General features: G+C 38.1%; 1 protein-coding gene across 2 annotated transcripts in view; it reads left to right on the forward strand.

Annotated features, from left to right (window-relative positions):
• The first annotated feature begins 11,207 nt into the window (after positions 1-11,207).
• GRAMD2B (GRAM domain containing 2B) overlaps positions 11,208-14,034 on the forward strand; it is a 110,067-nt gene continuing 107,240 nt past the window's right edge. The window contains exons 1-2 of one of the 2 annotated variants that reach the window (XM_019732382.3): positions 11,208-11,483; positions 13,369-13,522. In XM_019732382.3, the coding sequence (XP_019587941.3) occupies positions 13,398-13,522 (125 nt within the window). In that variant the 5' untranslated portion in view covers positions 11,208-11,483; positions 13,369-13,397. Of the gene's footprint in view, positions 11,484-13,368; positions 13,523-14,034 lie in introns of those variants that run through there. The other variant, XM_019732385.3, reaches the window with a different exon arrangement.

Consider the following 14,034-nt stretch of genomic DNA (forward strand, 5'->3'; position numbering starts at 1 on the left):
TATCTGCTTAACGGGGTCCATAAGTTTTAAATATATTTTTATATTTTTAAAAAATATATTTCCTTTAAAAGTGAAGAAACAGAACCACAGAGAAGTTAAATAACCAGAGAGAAGTACTGGAGAAAGAATGAGTGGTGGAAATCAATATGTAAAGCAAGCAGCCAACACCTGGGGTTTAAAGAAGAAAAGCAGGTGAACTTGGAGTATCCCAGGACCCAAGGCAATGAGCACTTTCAAGAGGTGATGCCTCATAAGCGCATAATACAAACCCAAGATGGACTTTGTTGATTGACTTAATATTGGTCCTTCTTCCTTTGTACATCACTTTGTTTTGTGATGGTGAAATAACAAGTGGTAACATGATTATTGATCTCTTTCATCATAAATATATTTATCCTCCTATAAATTAATCTTACTGATGCTTTTCCTTTTCTTCTCTTCTAATTCTAAACTCCTCCTCCTTGCCATGACTACCTCTTCAAACCCCAACCCTCCCATAAGGTTTTATTCTGAATTAGCAAAATCACTTTGGTACCACACAAATGCTTATAAATTGTATTATCCAAAAGCATCAATTCAATCTTGCATCTGTGGCCAACTTTGTTTGGTGAAAAACTCAGAAAAGGATACTTAAAGTAATACAAGAGATAATATAAGACTGTTAGTTCCCTTTATATATTTGAACAGTGGAATTAGATGAACCAAGGAATCAAAAGCTGGAAGGGTTCTTAAGAGGCCATTCAAATCACCACCACCTTCATAAAGTGACATCCTTAGAGTCTGACAATACGAAGCAATTTGAAAAGCATCCAGAAATAAATTTTAATAAAATTTATTAAATAAAATCACTTTAAATAAAATGATTCCCCTGCCTTCTCTTTTCAGTTCAACCATCACATTTCTACATTCTGTTCTCATATTTTTATTTTCTATTTCTGTTTATCTTTTGACCTTTCTCTGTACTCATCTTGGTCTGCATATCCCCCTCTCATCTTGATACACCAGACTATCCAGCCAGGCTGTTCATTAGATGTCAATACGGTCTGAATATGAAAAAGAACATTTTTCTAAACTCCCACATACTATATTCTTAACTGGGAATCTGAGTTGCTTTTTCCCAAATCACCCAAAAGCTTACTAGCAAGTAAATATTATTGTTAACATTTTAGTATATTGTATATTCTCTCAGTGTGTTTTTTCTATGTAGACGTATAGATAAAGAGATGGTAGGTAGGTAGATAGATAGATAGATAGATAGATAGATAGATAGATAGATAGATAGATAGATAGATAGATAGATAATAGATATAGATAGATAGACTCAGAACCTTATTGCTCATGTTTGTGTAAACTTTTTAATCAACATCTTTTGGACATCCTTCTATATCATTAAAATAGATCCATGTCACTGTTTTCATGCTCTTATAGCATTCCATCATTAGCATGCAATAACTTACCTAAATCCAGGATGAATTCTGCCTTCCGAGAAGTTGCTTCCTTAGTTCAGAGTGTTGATTACTCCAAGAATTCTTTTTTGTTTTGTTTTTTTAAAAAAGTCTTAATTATTTATTTATTTTTATTTTTTTATTACTTTCAGGTATACAAAACAAAGTAATAGTTAGACTTTTACACCCCTCACAAAGTGATATGCCCCCTCCCCCAATCTACTACCCCTCTGACATCATATATAGCTGTTACAATTCCATTGACTCTATTCCCTATGCTGTACTCCACATCCTGTGACTATATATCTACAGAGGGTGCCAAAAAAAAGTGTATACACATCTTAAGAAAGGAAAAAAATTGTATTAAAATTATGCTGATGGTAACTACTTTGAGCACCTCTTGTAATTGCAGGAGTCAAACATGACTTGTATTCATCTTTTGTTATTGGTGTATATTGAGTATCACAATTTTAATACAGTTTTTTCCTTTCTTAAAATGTGTATACATTTTTTTGGCACTCTCTCTATATATTTAATTATAGTTGACATTCAGTATTATTCAGCTTCAGCTTCAAGTGTACAGCGCAGTGGTCAGGCATCTACACAGTCCATGAAGTGGTCTCAGTCTCAGTCTAGGGAGACCAACAATTCTTAACTGGCCTCCTACTCCGCTTTCCCCTGTACAGCCTACTATCCGTCATGGCTGACTTTACCTTCCGAAAACACAGGAATGATACTGCTATTCCCCTTTTAGTTCTTCTACTGCTCTTTGAATAAAATCCAAACTCCTTCTCAAAACCTGGCTCTATCCTAGGAGTCCTACTCCATTCCCAGCCCTGCCATTTCCCCCAGCCCATAACGTAACAGACTTCGCACCATTTCCTGCTCACTCTGTAGGAAATGAGGCCTCTGTCCCTACTACTTGTAATGCCCTTCCCTACCTTGTGTTCCTGGCAAATTCCCCTCTTCCTTTAAGATCCTTCCACACCACCAGGAGAGTTAGTTGCTTTCTTTGCTCTGTGTGTGAAGCCATTTCTATATTTCTATAAATGGCGCTTATCATATTATAATTTTTTATGCTCATGTTTACCTCTCCCACAATTCTAGCATTATCCCTAATGTTTTGTACAGTAATAGCCACTCAATAAATGTTTGTTGAGGTGAATTCAATCCTTTAATCTGTGGACCAGGCTACAACGAGATGGGATAAGGCATTCAGTTCAGCTTAAATTCTGGGTCCCAAGAATGAATTAATTATACTTACACCCATAACAGTTGTATCCCTGATTCATCAGCAGCAAATGAAATTGCTAACTTATTTTTCCCTCTCTAACTTCTAGCTTCAAACTGACAACCCAGATATGCAGGGGATAGAGTCTTAAAAATAGTATCATTGATATTATTTCAACTCTTTCTACTGGTAGGAGGGAACAATAATTCAGGCATGATGTACACCATTCTATTACAGTCTACAAACCTCCTGGAAGAGCCACCAACTGTGAGAGCAGTCAGTACTTTTACAGAAAATAATAAACGTCTGCCAACAACATATAGCTAACATTTAAATGTGAATTTCAACAAATGTAAAACATTTCATTAATTTAACCAGCCTACTTCATTTTTCCTTCCTCTTCCAAGAGAGAACACAAAACTTCTGCTGAACAGAATCAACCCAGAAATATCAAATGACATAGTCTTAGGTGTTTGCAGGAAACGAGAGAGAGAGAGAGAGAGAGAGAGAGAGAGAGAGAGAGAGAGAGAGAGAGAGAGAAGTTGTCCAGATAACATTGGCTTCAGTAATATCAATGTGGATTTTTCTGTTTCCTCTTAGGGTTTCTTGGCTTAGTGGGGCATGATGATTCTTTTTTCAATAAAATACAGTCCTCCAGCACTGCAATACTAATCGTGCTGTGTTTTGCTTTGCTCTGTATTGTTTTCATTCTGTTTCTGATTGTCACTGATTTATTGGATGTTTGACCTCCTAAGTGTGGTTTATATGGAGACTGAAACCCAATAAAATCAAAATCAACACTGCAATGAAATCTGAAAAAATAAATAAATGTTGCCAAGTTAACGATTCTTTCCGTAACAAACCACTAGAGATACCCAATCTCAGATTTCCCTTGAGAGTCAGAGAACCATTTTTCTTTTATTTTCCCACATTTTAAAGAACTGTAACAAAGAAATATAAAAGTGCACAAATCATAAGTGCACAGCTCAATAAATTTTCACAGAGCAAGCACACCAATGCCACCAGAAACTAGATCATAAGCAGCAGCCCCAAAGCCCCATTTGTGTCTACTCTCCAGCCTACTCCCCTAAGTGACCCCTGTCCTGGTCGAACTATAGATTAACTTTATCTGTTTTCGAACTTTCTGTAAGGGACTCATGCAGTGTGTACACTTTTGTGGTGGGCTTCTTTTGCCCCAAATTATGTTGGTGAGATTCATCTTTGTTTTCGCATGTGGCAATAGTTCTTTGTCACTGCTGTATAAAATTGACTTTTTTTTTTTTTTGGTTTCTGGAGCATCTAGACAAACAAGTATTCTGAGAAAAGCACTCTGAGACACATGGATCCCAGTGTTAGAATATAAAAGCTTTAGTCAAAAGAGAGAACAGTGAATAAGATGACCTTTTGAAATAGCCTGAAGTCAATTGTTAAGAAGCAGCTGTTTGAGGAAAGAAATGGAATAGTAAAAAGAGTTCTGTGAGATAAGCCAGAAAAACAGCTTTGGAAAGAAATGCCCAGAACTGAATCAGAGATCTTGGTTGAAAAGAAAAGTTGGCCTTCTGCAAACGTTTTGATTTAGGCTGTCTGCTCTGGTTAGTAGACTCTCTCTTTTCTGCCTATGCAATTCTGCCTTCAGGGCGCAGCTGTTCTGAAGGCAGCACCCCTGTTAGGAATTGGGCTTTGCCACCCCTTTCGGCACAATTTATGAGACAAACCATTTCCCACATAAAAGCAAACCATTTCCCACATAAAAATGCATTTGCATTCTCTTTCTGCCTTTTTAAACACAGGTTATCAAAAGCTCTCTTTGCAAGTTTTTGATATTTCCATTACAGTGAACTAACACTTTATGAAAGTTTATAAGTTATGAAACTATTGTTACCAGCTAATTCTGATATTTAAGATACTGAAATTTTCACTAGTGCTTCAGAAAACTACCTGCATTTAAAACATAAATTACTTTTATTCTGTTCAGATTCTGATTAAAGCAATTATAAAAATGACCCCATAAATATTGATGTCATATCCTGAAAACAAAACTATACTTCCCCCCCCTTAGAAAATCCCCAAATTCACAAAAAAATCTTCCACTAGCTTAAAGAAAAACCTCACTGGAAGTACGTTTACTATAGCTTTTTAAAAAAAATTAATTGATTGCTTCCAGTGAATTTGGGAAATATTTATTCTGAGAATCTAAGCTTTCCCCTACATCTTTCTATCTATAGAAGTTTCACTAAACCTATCACAGCTTTCAGGGTCCTGGCTTAACATACTTATCAGAAACAAGAATAGGGGAGTTGGAATATTTCCCAGGGTATTAGGAAGAGGGTTGGAGTGATCTGTCAGCACATGAGAAGTGTGGATTCTAGTTTTAAAACCAAATCCAGATACAAGAGGGCACCCAAAGTTCATTTCACTAAAATATACTACTGTACATTAAAAGTGGCCATAAATTATTTTATCTTCTTCTATCAAGAGACTGAGTCTATTTCCCTACTATGTGAGTTACCTAGTGAATGCTCTGACCAATAGAACAAGGTGTAAGTGTTGTGTGACTGAGCCCAGGCTTCCTGAGTCTTGCAACTTTGCTGTCACCCTCCTGGACCTGCTGCGTCCATGGGCAAAAGCGTGAGCTGGGTTTCTGGAGGAGGACATCATGTGGAACAAAGACAAGCTGTATCTGCTGAAGTCCCTGACTAGGGGTTCATTTTCTGTGTCATCCTGACTGGCCTAAGAGACACCCAGATAGGTGACACAACACTATTTCTGGGTGTGTCAGTGAGGATGTTTCTGAAAGAGATTAGCATTTGTTTCAGTAGACTGAGTGAAGAGATCTGAGCTCACCAATGTGGGTGGGTGTCATCCAATCAGCTGTAACAAAAAGGCAAAAGAAGGGCACATTTTCTCTCTCTTTTTGAGCTGGAAGGTCCATCTTCTGCCCTCAAACCTCAAAGCTCCTGGTTCTCAGCCTTCCTACTCAACCTGAAATCTACTACAGTTTTTCTGGTCCTCCAACTTATGAGATCTGACAGTTAAGTTCGCGAACTCATGCTAGAAAAAGTGCTACATACCTCACTGCTGAATATCACTACGGTCACCTTCGAAGTACTCCCCTTGGGAAGCTATGCATCAATGCCAGCGCTCAGTCTACCCCTCAAAGCAATTTTCGAACTCTTTTTGTGGAATGGCCATCAGAACTGTCATCGTATTACCCTTGATGTCCTGAACGTCATCAAAAGGTCTTCCTTTCACTATTTCCTTTATCTTCAGTAAAGAAAGAAGTCATTGGGGGCCAGATCAGGTGATGGGGAGGGTGTTCCAATACAGTTATTTGTTTACTGGCTGAAAACTCCCTCTCAGACAGCACTGTGTGAGCTGGTGCATTGTCGTGATGCAAGAGCCATGAATTGTTGGGAGAAAACTTTGTCATCTAACTTTTTCATGCAGCCTTTTCAGCACTTCCAAATAGCAAATTTGGTTAACTATTTGTCCAGTTGATACAAATTCATAATGAGTAATACCTCTGATATCAAAAAAGGTTAGCAACATCCTTTTGACTCTTGATTTGGACTGACAGAGCTTTTTTGGTCATAGAGAATTGGCTGACTTCCATTGTGCACTTTGACGCTTTGTTTCAGGGTCGTGTTGGTACACCCATGTTTCATCACCAGTGATAACACAGCCCAAAACATCAACTTGCCTCTCCAAAAGGTCTTGGCAAACTTTGATTCTCCTTTGTTTTGGTTCATTGGTGAGCTCCTTCAGGACCATTTTTGCGCACACCTTTCTCATGCCAAGATTTTCAGTTAATTTTCCTAACTGTTTCTCTATCAATGTTTACTTGGGCTGCTACGCTTCTCACAGTCAGCTGACGATTTTGACACACAATTCAATGAACTTTTCCAATGTTTTCGTCAGTTCTGCTTGTTACTGGCTGCCCTGACCTCTCTTCATCAGTGATGCATTTTCTCCCCTCAGGAAAACGTTTGATCCATTTGTACACTGCCGTTTTCTTCATGGCATTATCCCCATAAACTTGGACTAACACATCCCTGATTTCACTTCCACTCTTGCCAAGTTTAACAGAGTTTTAATGTTTGTTCATTGCTCTAATTCAAGCTCAGACATTCTTGCGACAGCACATAAAAACACACAACAACATAATGAACGCCACCCAGCAAGACACCACTGCACATCGACACAAACACAGCTGTGAGACACTGATATACAAGGTTATGAAACCTTACTGAGCTGTTTGTACAGGGCTGCCAATGTAAGTGCATGGTGGCAAGTTCGCAAACTTAATTGGCAGACCTTGTACAGATGGTAAATTGTAGAACATCTTGGCCTCCATAACTGTGTGACCCAATTCCTATGATAAATATGTATATAAATGTATATGTGTATGTATGTATACATCTGCTATTAGCTCTGTTTCTCTGGAGAACTCTAATACTCTGACCAACAAACCCCCAGAAGACAATAACTACTTGAATATAGCCCAGATGTGAGCAGTAAGAAAACTGCTTAGCTGAACCCAGCGCAACTTTATGAACAAATAAACTACTGACTTACGCCATGAAATCTGAGGGAGGTTTGTTACACAGCAAGATATAACTGAGACAGGCACCCAGAGCCCATTTCATTACTTGACATACCAATTCAGTAAGGAAAAATGGGCTAGTATAGTTAGGATTTTACTATCAAGTCCCCTTGAACTTTAAATTTCCACAGCACATTTCTGCCTAGTTTAGACCCACTTTATTTCTAATCAGGACAACTATAATTCATAACCTTTCATAATGAGGTTCTTCCTGAAGCAAGAGAGACAGGCGTATTTACCCATGGGTCCCCATCCGGCAGAGGTGTTAACCTCCCCCTGTGCTTCCAAGCTGGGCATAGGCCATGACCTAGAAAGTTCCTTACAGCATCTGTAGCATCAAAGGAGCATCAGGTGAAGCACCTGAAGGGAGACAATGTCAACTTAAAATGAATGCAAGCCTGCACAGCTTCCGGTACAGCTGCAGCTGAAATCAGAAGGCAGCCAAGCACATGGGAATCAATGAGCCAGCAGTACTTGCCGTTCTGTGTCTGAGGTCATAGCTGAAGATCCATTTCCCTGGGAAGCCTCAGAAAGTCTAATATAAAAGGTCTCCTGGGAAATGCCAAGCACCTCTGAGGTGATTATGCAAACCCTGGATCTCCATGAAATACTAGCCATTCTCCTTTCAGACTATGTTATCTCTAGTAGACTTATCTGTGGCCAGACTGTTCTTTGTAGGAAAAACTTACTTCACAATAACCAGAAATATCTCCTTTAGAGCCACCTGATATATGATTATATTTTAAAAGAACAACCAAAGGAGCTTCCATAACCCCCAGTGATCAAAAGTAATGTCATCAGTAGTGGGACAAATTGACATGTGTTTCTTTTTTTCCCCCAAAATGTAATCAATATAACAATACTTAATGAGGTCTTTCTTTTTCAGTTAAACATTTATCATTTATACCCCTCACAAAGTGATAACTCCCCTCCCCCAATCTACTACCCCTCTGACATCGCATACAGCCGTTACATTTTCATGGTCTCTATTCCTTATGCCATATTCCACTTCTTGTGACTGTGTATAAATACATTAAGGTATAGTTGACATTCATTATTGTTCAGCTTCAGCTTCAGGTGTACAGAGCAGTGATCAGGCATCTACAGCACCCCTGAGGTGGTCTCCCTAGACATGTGTCTCTTGATCTGATCTACTTCTCGCAAAAACATCACTTCTTGCTAAAAATATCTAACCTGAATTTAATCAAGAGGAAACATCAGAAAACCCAAACTAAAGGACATCTTAAAAATAACTGTTCAATACTTTGCAAAAGAGTCAAATCGAGATGATTGAAAAATTAAAAAAGACTAAGAGATGTCACAGATTGGAGATTAAGAAGACATGCTAATTAAATACAATATGAAATTCTCGATTGTATTGCAGACCAGGAAAAGAACATTAGTAGAACAACTGGAAAAGTCAAATAAAGTCTATGCATCAGGTAATAGTATTGTATCAACGTTAGTTTTCTGATTTTGATCATTGCATTATTATACTGTGGTTATATAAGGTATTATCACTTGGGGAAACTGGATGAAAGATATGTGAAAACTCTTGGTATGTTTGCAACTACTTTGCAAATCTGAAATGACTTTCAGAAGTCTTCAAAATGAAAAGTTTAAATTATTAAAGTCAATAGAAGATGATGGACAACTGAAGAAGACCCTTGAAATTAGACAGATTACAAATGACATCTGTCATATTTAGTCAGATATAGCAATGATTTGCAACACTGGTTTGGGGTCCCCTTACCCTACCCTTCACCCCCCTACACACACACACACACACACACACACACACACACACATACACACACACACACACCTTCTTGTCTCTGTTTTGATTTGAATGTCATGAAATACTCAGAAAATTTCAAAGTAGTATTGGTCACAATTGACTCTGATTTTACAGCATAAAATATCCTGTTCAAATACTTTTTACAAAGGAGAAAGGAAAGGGGAAAGGAAATCATACAAACAAGAAGAGGCAGTTCTGAGTTTTAAAACCATCAGCTAAATCAGAATCACTTGGGAAACTTGTCTTTAAAAATTCTGATGCCCACGCTCCACATCAAACCTACAGAATCAGAATCTATAAGAGTAGAGTTTTTATACAAGGTCACTGAGTGATTCTGAGACATACCAGAAAAGTCTGAGTACCACCCTTAAAAATGACTGGTCTCTAAAACAAGACTCATTAACCACTAGGTGGTGCCAGAATATCAAAGATGGACATTTCTGGTACAGTATGCATTTTTCTTTCAGTATACAGTATACTAATTTCCTTTTTTTTTCTCTCCTCCATATCTACCCAAACTTTCAGAAAAGGATTACATCACACCAAAATAAATATTTCACTCAATATCAGTCTGGCAGTTTCTCCTTGAACTTATTTTGGTTATAACAGACAGCCTTGTTCTGAGGAACTCTTAGGCAAGAGTTTCCGCACTCCTCTATCCGGTAGAATCTTCCTTTCTAAGTACTAATGTTTGGAAGAAGGAAACCCTGAGGGCTAATGCCCTCATTAGCAATGAGCAATTGGATAAGAAATAATGACGTGACAAGTTTCTGGGATGCCGTCTTTAACCATTTGTAGTTTTGATCTCTGCCCTTTCCCCAAAACCATGACTTCAGAAATACACCAGAATCAGATTATGCTTTCCTAATTACCATTGCTTCAGTGCAAAAGTATTTGACAGCTTCTTTAATAGTTTTATCTTTTCTTCTTTCTTAGATTTTTTTTTTGCACCTTAAAAAGTCCTGTGTGGATGATATCATTTCAAATTTTTTTCTGAAGAGTGAATTTGTTTGAAATCCGCTTGAGGATATTGCATGTAGCCTTACATGTGTTTACTTATTTTTAAATGTACATGGAACAGAAATGGCTAGAAAGCTGAGCAAGATAAATAATGTATTTATTTTATTAATTCTACAAATACCTATTGAGCAACTAACATACTCGTATAGCAGGTAGAGTGATACATACTAGCATAGAGATACAGAAAAAACACATGAGGAGAAAAAAGAAAAATAAATTAACAAAATAATGACAGAGTGATAATTCTTTTAAAAAAATAAAGCAGAATGGTGTGATCATTTCTACATAAGGTGGAATGGTTTTTGACAGGTGCTCAGGGAAGGTATTCCTGAGGAGGTGGCATTTGAGCTGAGAGTGAATGATGAAGAAAAGCTGGAGGTCCAGTTATCTAGGCAGAGGGTAGAGCAAGTGCGACGATCTAGGGGTAGGAACAAGTTGGGTATGTTGTATATCAGGAAGAAAGTCAACGTAGGGAAGCATTAGCCAAACAAGGTTGGCAACATGAGCAAAACCTTGGTCACGGCCATAGATTGCAATTGAGGTTTTATTTTTAGGGAAATGGGGAATCATCAGAACGTTTTCAGGATGAAAGCAATGTGGTCTAATTTTTTTTTTTTTTTTTAAGATCACCTTGGCTTTTGATTGTAGGCGGAACACAAGCTGAATTTACAAAGTGTCCATAGTAAGCTTTCAGGTTGATGAGATGCCTATAGAAGGTATCGAGTTCCTTCATTTGTCTGAAGTGCTTATGAGGCGTACAAGGAGTTGCCTAACTAAGGACTGTGTTAAGTATCCATAGTATGGAGTGAAAAGCAGGTTTTAAAAAATTAAGCACAAATTAGATAATTACACTGTTATTGTATTTATGACTTCATCTCCAATCATATGTGTGACTTTGGATCTGTCCACATCATGCAAAATCTATGAACTTTCATATCTCTGGCTGTTAATAATAAGGGCTGTAAAATGAGGGTTAATATTTACTAAAGCTTTGACCCATAACTCAGAGCTTCTAAATCAGCAGAAAATATCTTTACCTGTGAACACAAGAACCTCAGGGTAACTTTCTCAAAAGCGATAGCTTCTGTTTTTTTCCTACTTTCTTTCTTCAACTGTTAAGTTAAACAGTGAAGAGAAACAACAGAGCTTTGCTGAGGGCCTTTTCCCATCACCATTTTGCAGAGAAAAAACGCGAGTACACGGACGCTAAACCCGTAACATGTCCGAGGACGCCTAACACATTAGGCCTGAGGCAGGATCAGAAGCCAGCTTTGTCTTAGACTGAAGATGTGCTCCCCTACCTCTTCACTGCAAAAACCTGGAGTGCAGTTGATAGAGGAGTGAGAAGAAGAAGGACTTCCATAACACACCTGAGAAGCGTGAATGGTGGGTACTGCCGTCAGCTTTGTGTGGGGAGGCTCTAAGGGGAATGGGAGGAATAAAGGGGAGGCTGGAAAAGAGGGGATGTGGGGATGTGGGGATTTGGTGGCAACATGTTTTTAGGTCTACCAAATACAATTTTGAGAGGTTTAATAAATGTCACTTACCCTACCCTATAGCTACTTTTCCTTATTTCTGATGAGAACAGGTCTCTGAAGCATATTAGGCTATTCTCCCAGAAAAATTCCACTGTACTCCCTAAATCCCCCCATTCACTTACTAAAATTGAAGACACTCTCAAAGTTCCTTTCGTTTAGCTCAAGCAGTTGACAACAGTTCAAGTGTAATTGCTCCCGGGAGGAGCTAGTATCATCTTACCCTAGTAATACGAATATAGGATCTGAAGCAGTTAGTTATTGCTGCATAACAAACAATCTTGAAACATGAGTTTAAAACAATTGTTTATTACTTCTCAGAAATGTATAGGTTGGTAGTTCTACTGATCTAATTGGATTTTGGCTGGACTCAGTCATGTGTCTGTGGTCAGGTAGCAGGTCAGCTGGGAGCTGAGTGATCTGTGATCGAGGGAATGACTCAGCTTTGCTCCATGTGGTCCCTACCTCTAATTCAGGTGTGTTGTTATGGTGACCACAGAGAAGCCAGAAGGGAAGCAGAAACGTGCAAGTCTTCTTGAGGATTAGACTCAGAACTGGCACATCATTTCTGCCACATTTTATAGACCAAAGTCACAAGGCCAGTCCAAGTCAGAGTGGACAGGAGCTACAAAGTTATTGGATAAAAGATACATAGAGGCCATTAATTTAGTTGAGAGCATCAATGACTTCAATCTAACACAAGATGGAAAAGCAAATCGTGATTAAGAGTAGGAAACAGAAACTAGAGAATAAAAGTTATTTGCATTTCTAATAATCTCATGCATGGAAATTTCTTGTTCTATTATCTAGTCTTGAACTCAAGCAAATTGTACTCTTCCTTCTCATTTGTAAATCTTCATCTTAGTATTTCCTATGCAAGTAAATTATCTCTTCACATATAGTTTGTTTTGCAATGGTCTTGGATTAAAATTAATTAAATACTTTAAAATATTTAATCATTTGCATTCAGCCAATTAGATTTTGGTTTGATACAGAGTTAAAAAAAGACTTTAATGCCATTTTATTAACCTTCTAATTAATGAGCAACTTTAGTGTTTGCATTAATAACATGGTGGAACCGCTAAAAAGAAGGAAGAATTGAAAAAAGGAGATCAATTCACCTTCTAGCATGACAGGTTTACCATTAGTAAACATTTATTGAGCCCCCACAGTGAGGAAAGAACCATGATGAATACAGTATAAAACATGTTTGAAAAAAAAAAAAAAGAAGCCTACTCTGATTATAGAAAGCACAGATGAGACATGGGTGATAAAATATTGATAATATGATTTCACAATGAATATCAAAGTTGCGTTGGCTATGTTTAATTTAAACAATGCATAGTCATGAACTTATAGGAGTAAAACTGAAGACCATTTAAGAAGAATTAGGGTGGAACCTTTGAGGTGGCAATATGCTCACTGTCTTCTAAAGTGAGGAGAGACATCAGGATTGGACTGAGAAATAGGTCATCATGCGTAAGGGGTATGAGCTCACACAGGGACAAGATAAGACAAAGCTCTTGAGGCAAGAAGGTAATATTGTCTTAGGAGTCACACAGAATGTTTCCATGGCCATTTGCTGACCCACACATGTGGGTTTCAGGTGTGGTTGATCCAGTCCCTCTGAGCAGACTCTGAAAGAGAAACCTTCAGAAGATCAGGCCATTTGGCTGAAAGGGCTGTCATTGGCCAGATCAGGAGTCAACTCAAAGTTCCTTCCTGGTACTCCCCAGAGTTTCTGGAAGATCAGCTGCCCTTCTAGATGTGGAGGAAACAGAAGCCGATGCCAGCAATGAGGAACATCCAGCAGACATTCCAAGCACAGTTTATGCCATGGAAGAGTGTGCTCCAGCAGAAAGAAGTAAAAATGGATCCAGAACTGAAATCGTAAGTGACAGGTCTCAGACCTGGAAAGAACAGTTGAGAGTAGAGTGCTGCGTCTTTGCTATTTAAAAGATCTTTTTGGTATGTCAAGGATAAAAAGTCTCTACACGGAAGAGGTCTTTGGTTGCCTATTGGGGGCATTTTCTTTGTTTATCATCAAGGGCTAGAGCAAAAAAGAGTGATCCCACATGCTTAAATGTACTCTGGAACCTGACACAAGTGCATTTTGCTTATAGATTTATTGCACAAAAGAACTGGCAGAGTTTGAGGTTTTTCATGTTATCTAAGCTGAAGAAAGAGAATTCAAACAGAGGGAGACAGTGAGCAATGCTAGCAAAGGCTTGAAAAGCATGGTGGTAATCTAAGACTTAATTTGTTCAGAACTCAGTATTTCCCAGGTAAGGGAAAATGGGATTATAACACACCTGCACTGTCACACTTGCCGTGTCAATTCTGTAAGTTTGTGGGTTTAAGTTCCTTTTAATCTAGAAAGATAGGTTTGGATTTAGGTTAAA

The sequence above is a fragment of the Rhinolophus sinicus genome, chromosome 3 (genome assembly GCF_057876585.1).
Source record: "Rhinolophus sinicus isolate RSI-liver-muscle chromosome 3, RSI-T2T, whole genome shotgun sequence".
NCBI lineage: Eukaryota > Metazoa > Chordata > Mammalia > Chiroptera > Rhinolophidae > Rhinolophus > Rhinolophus sinicus.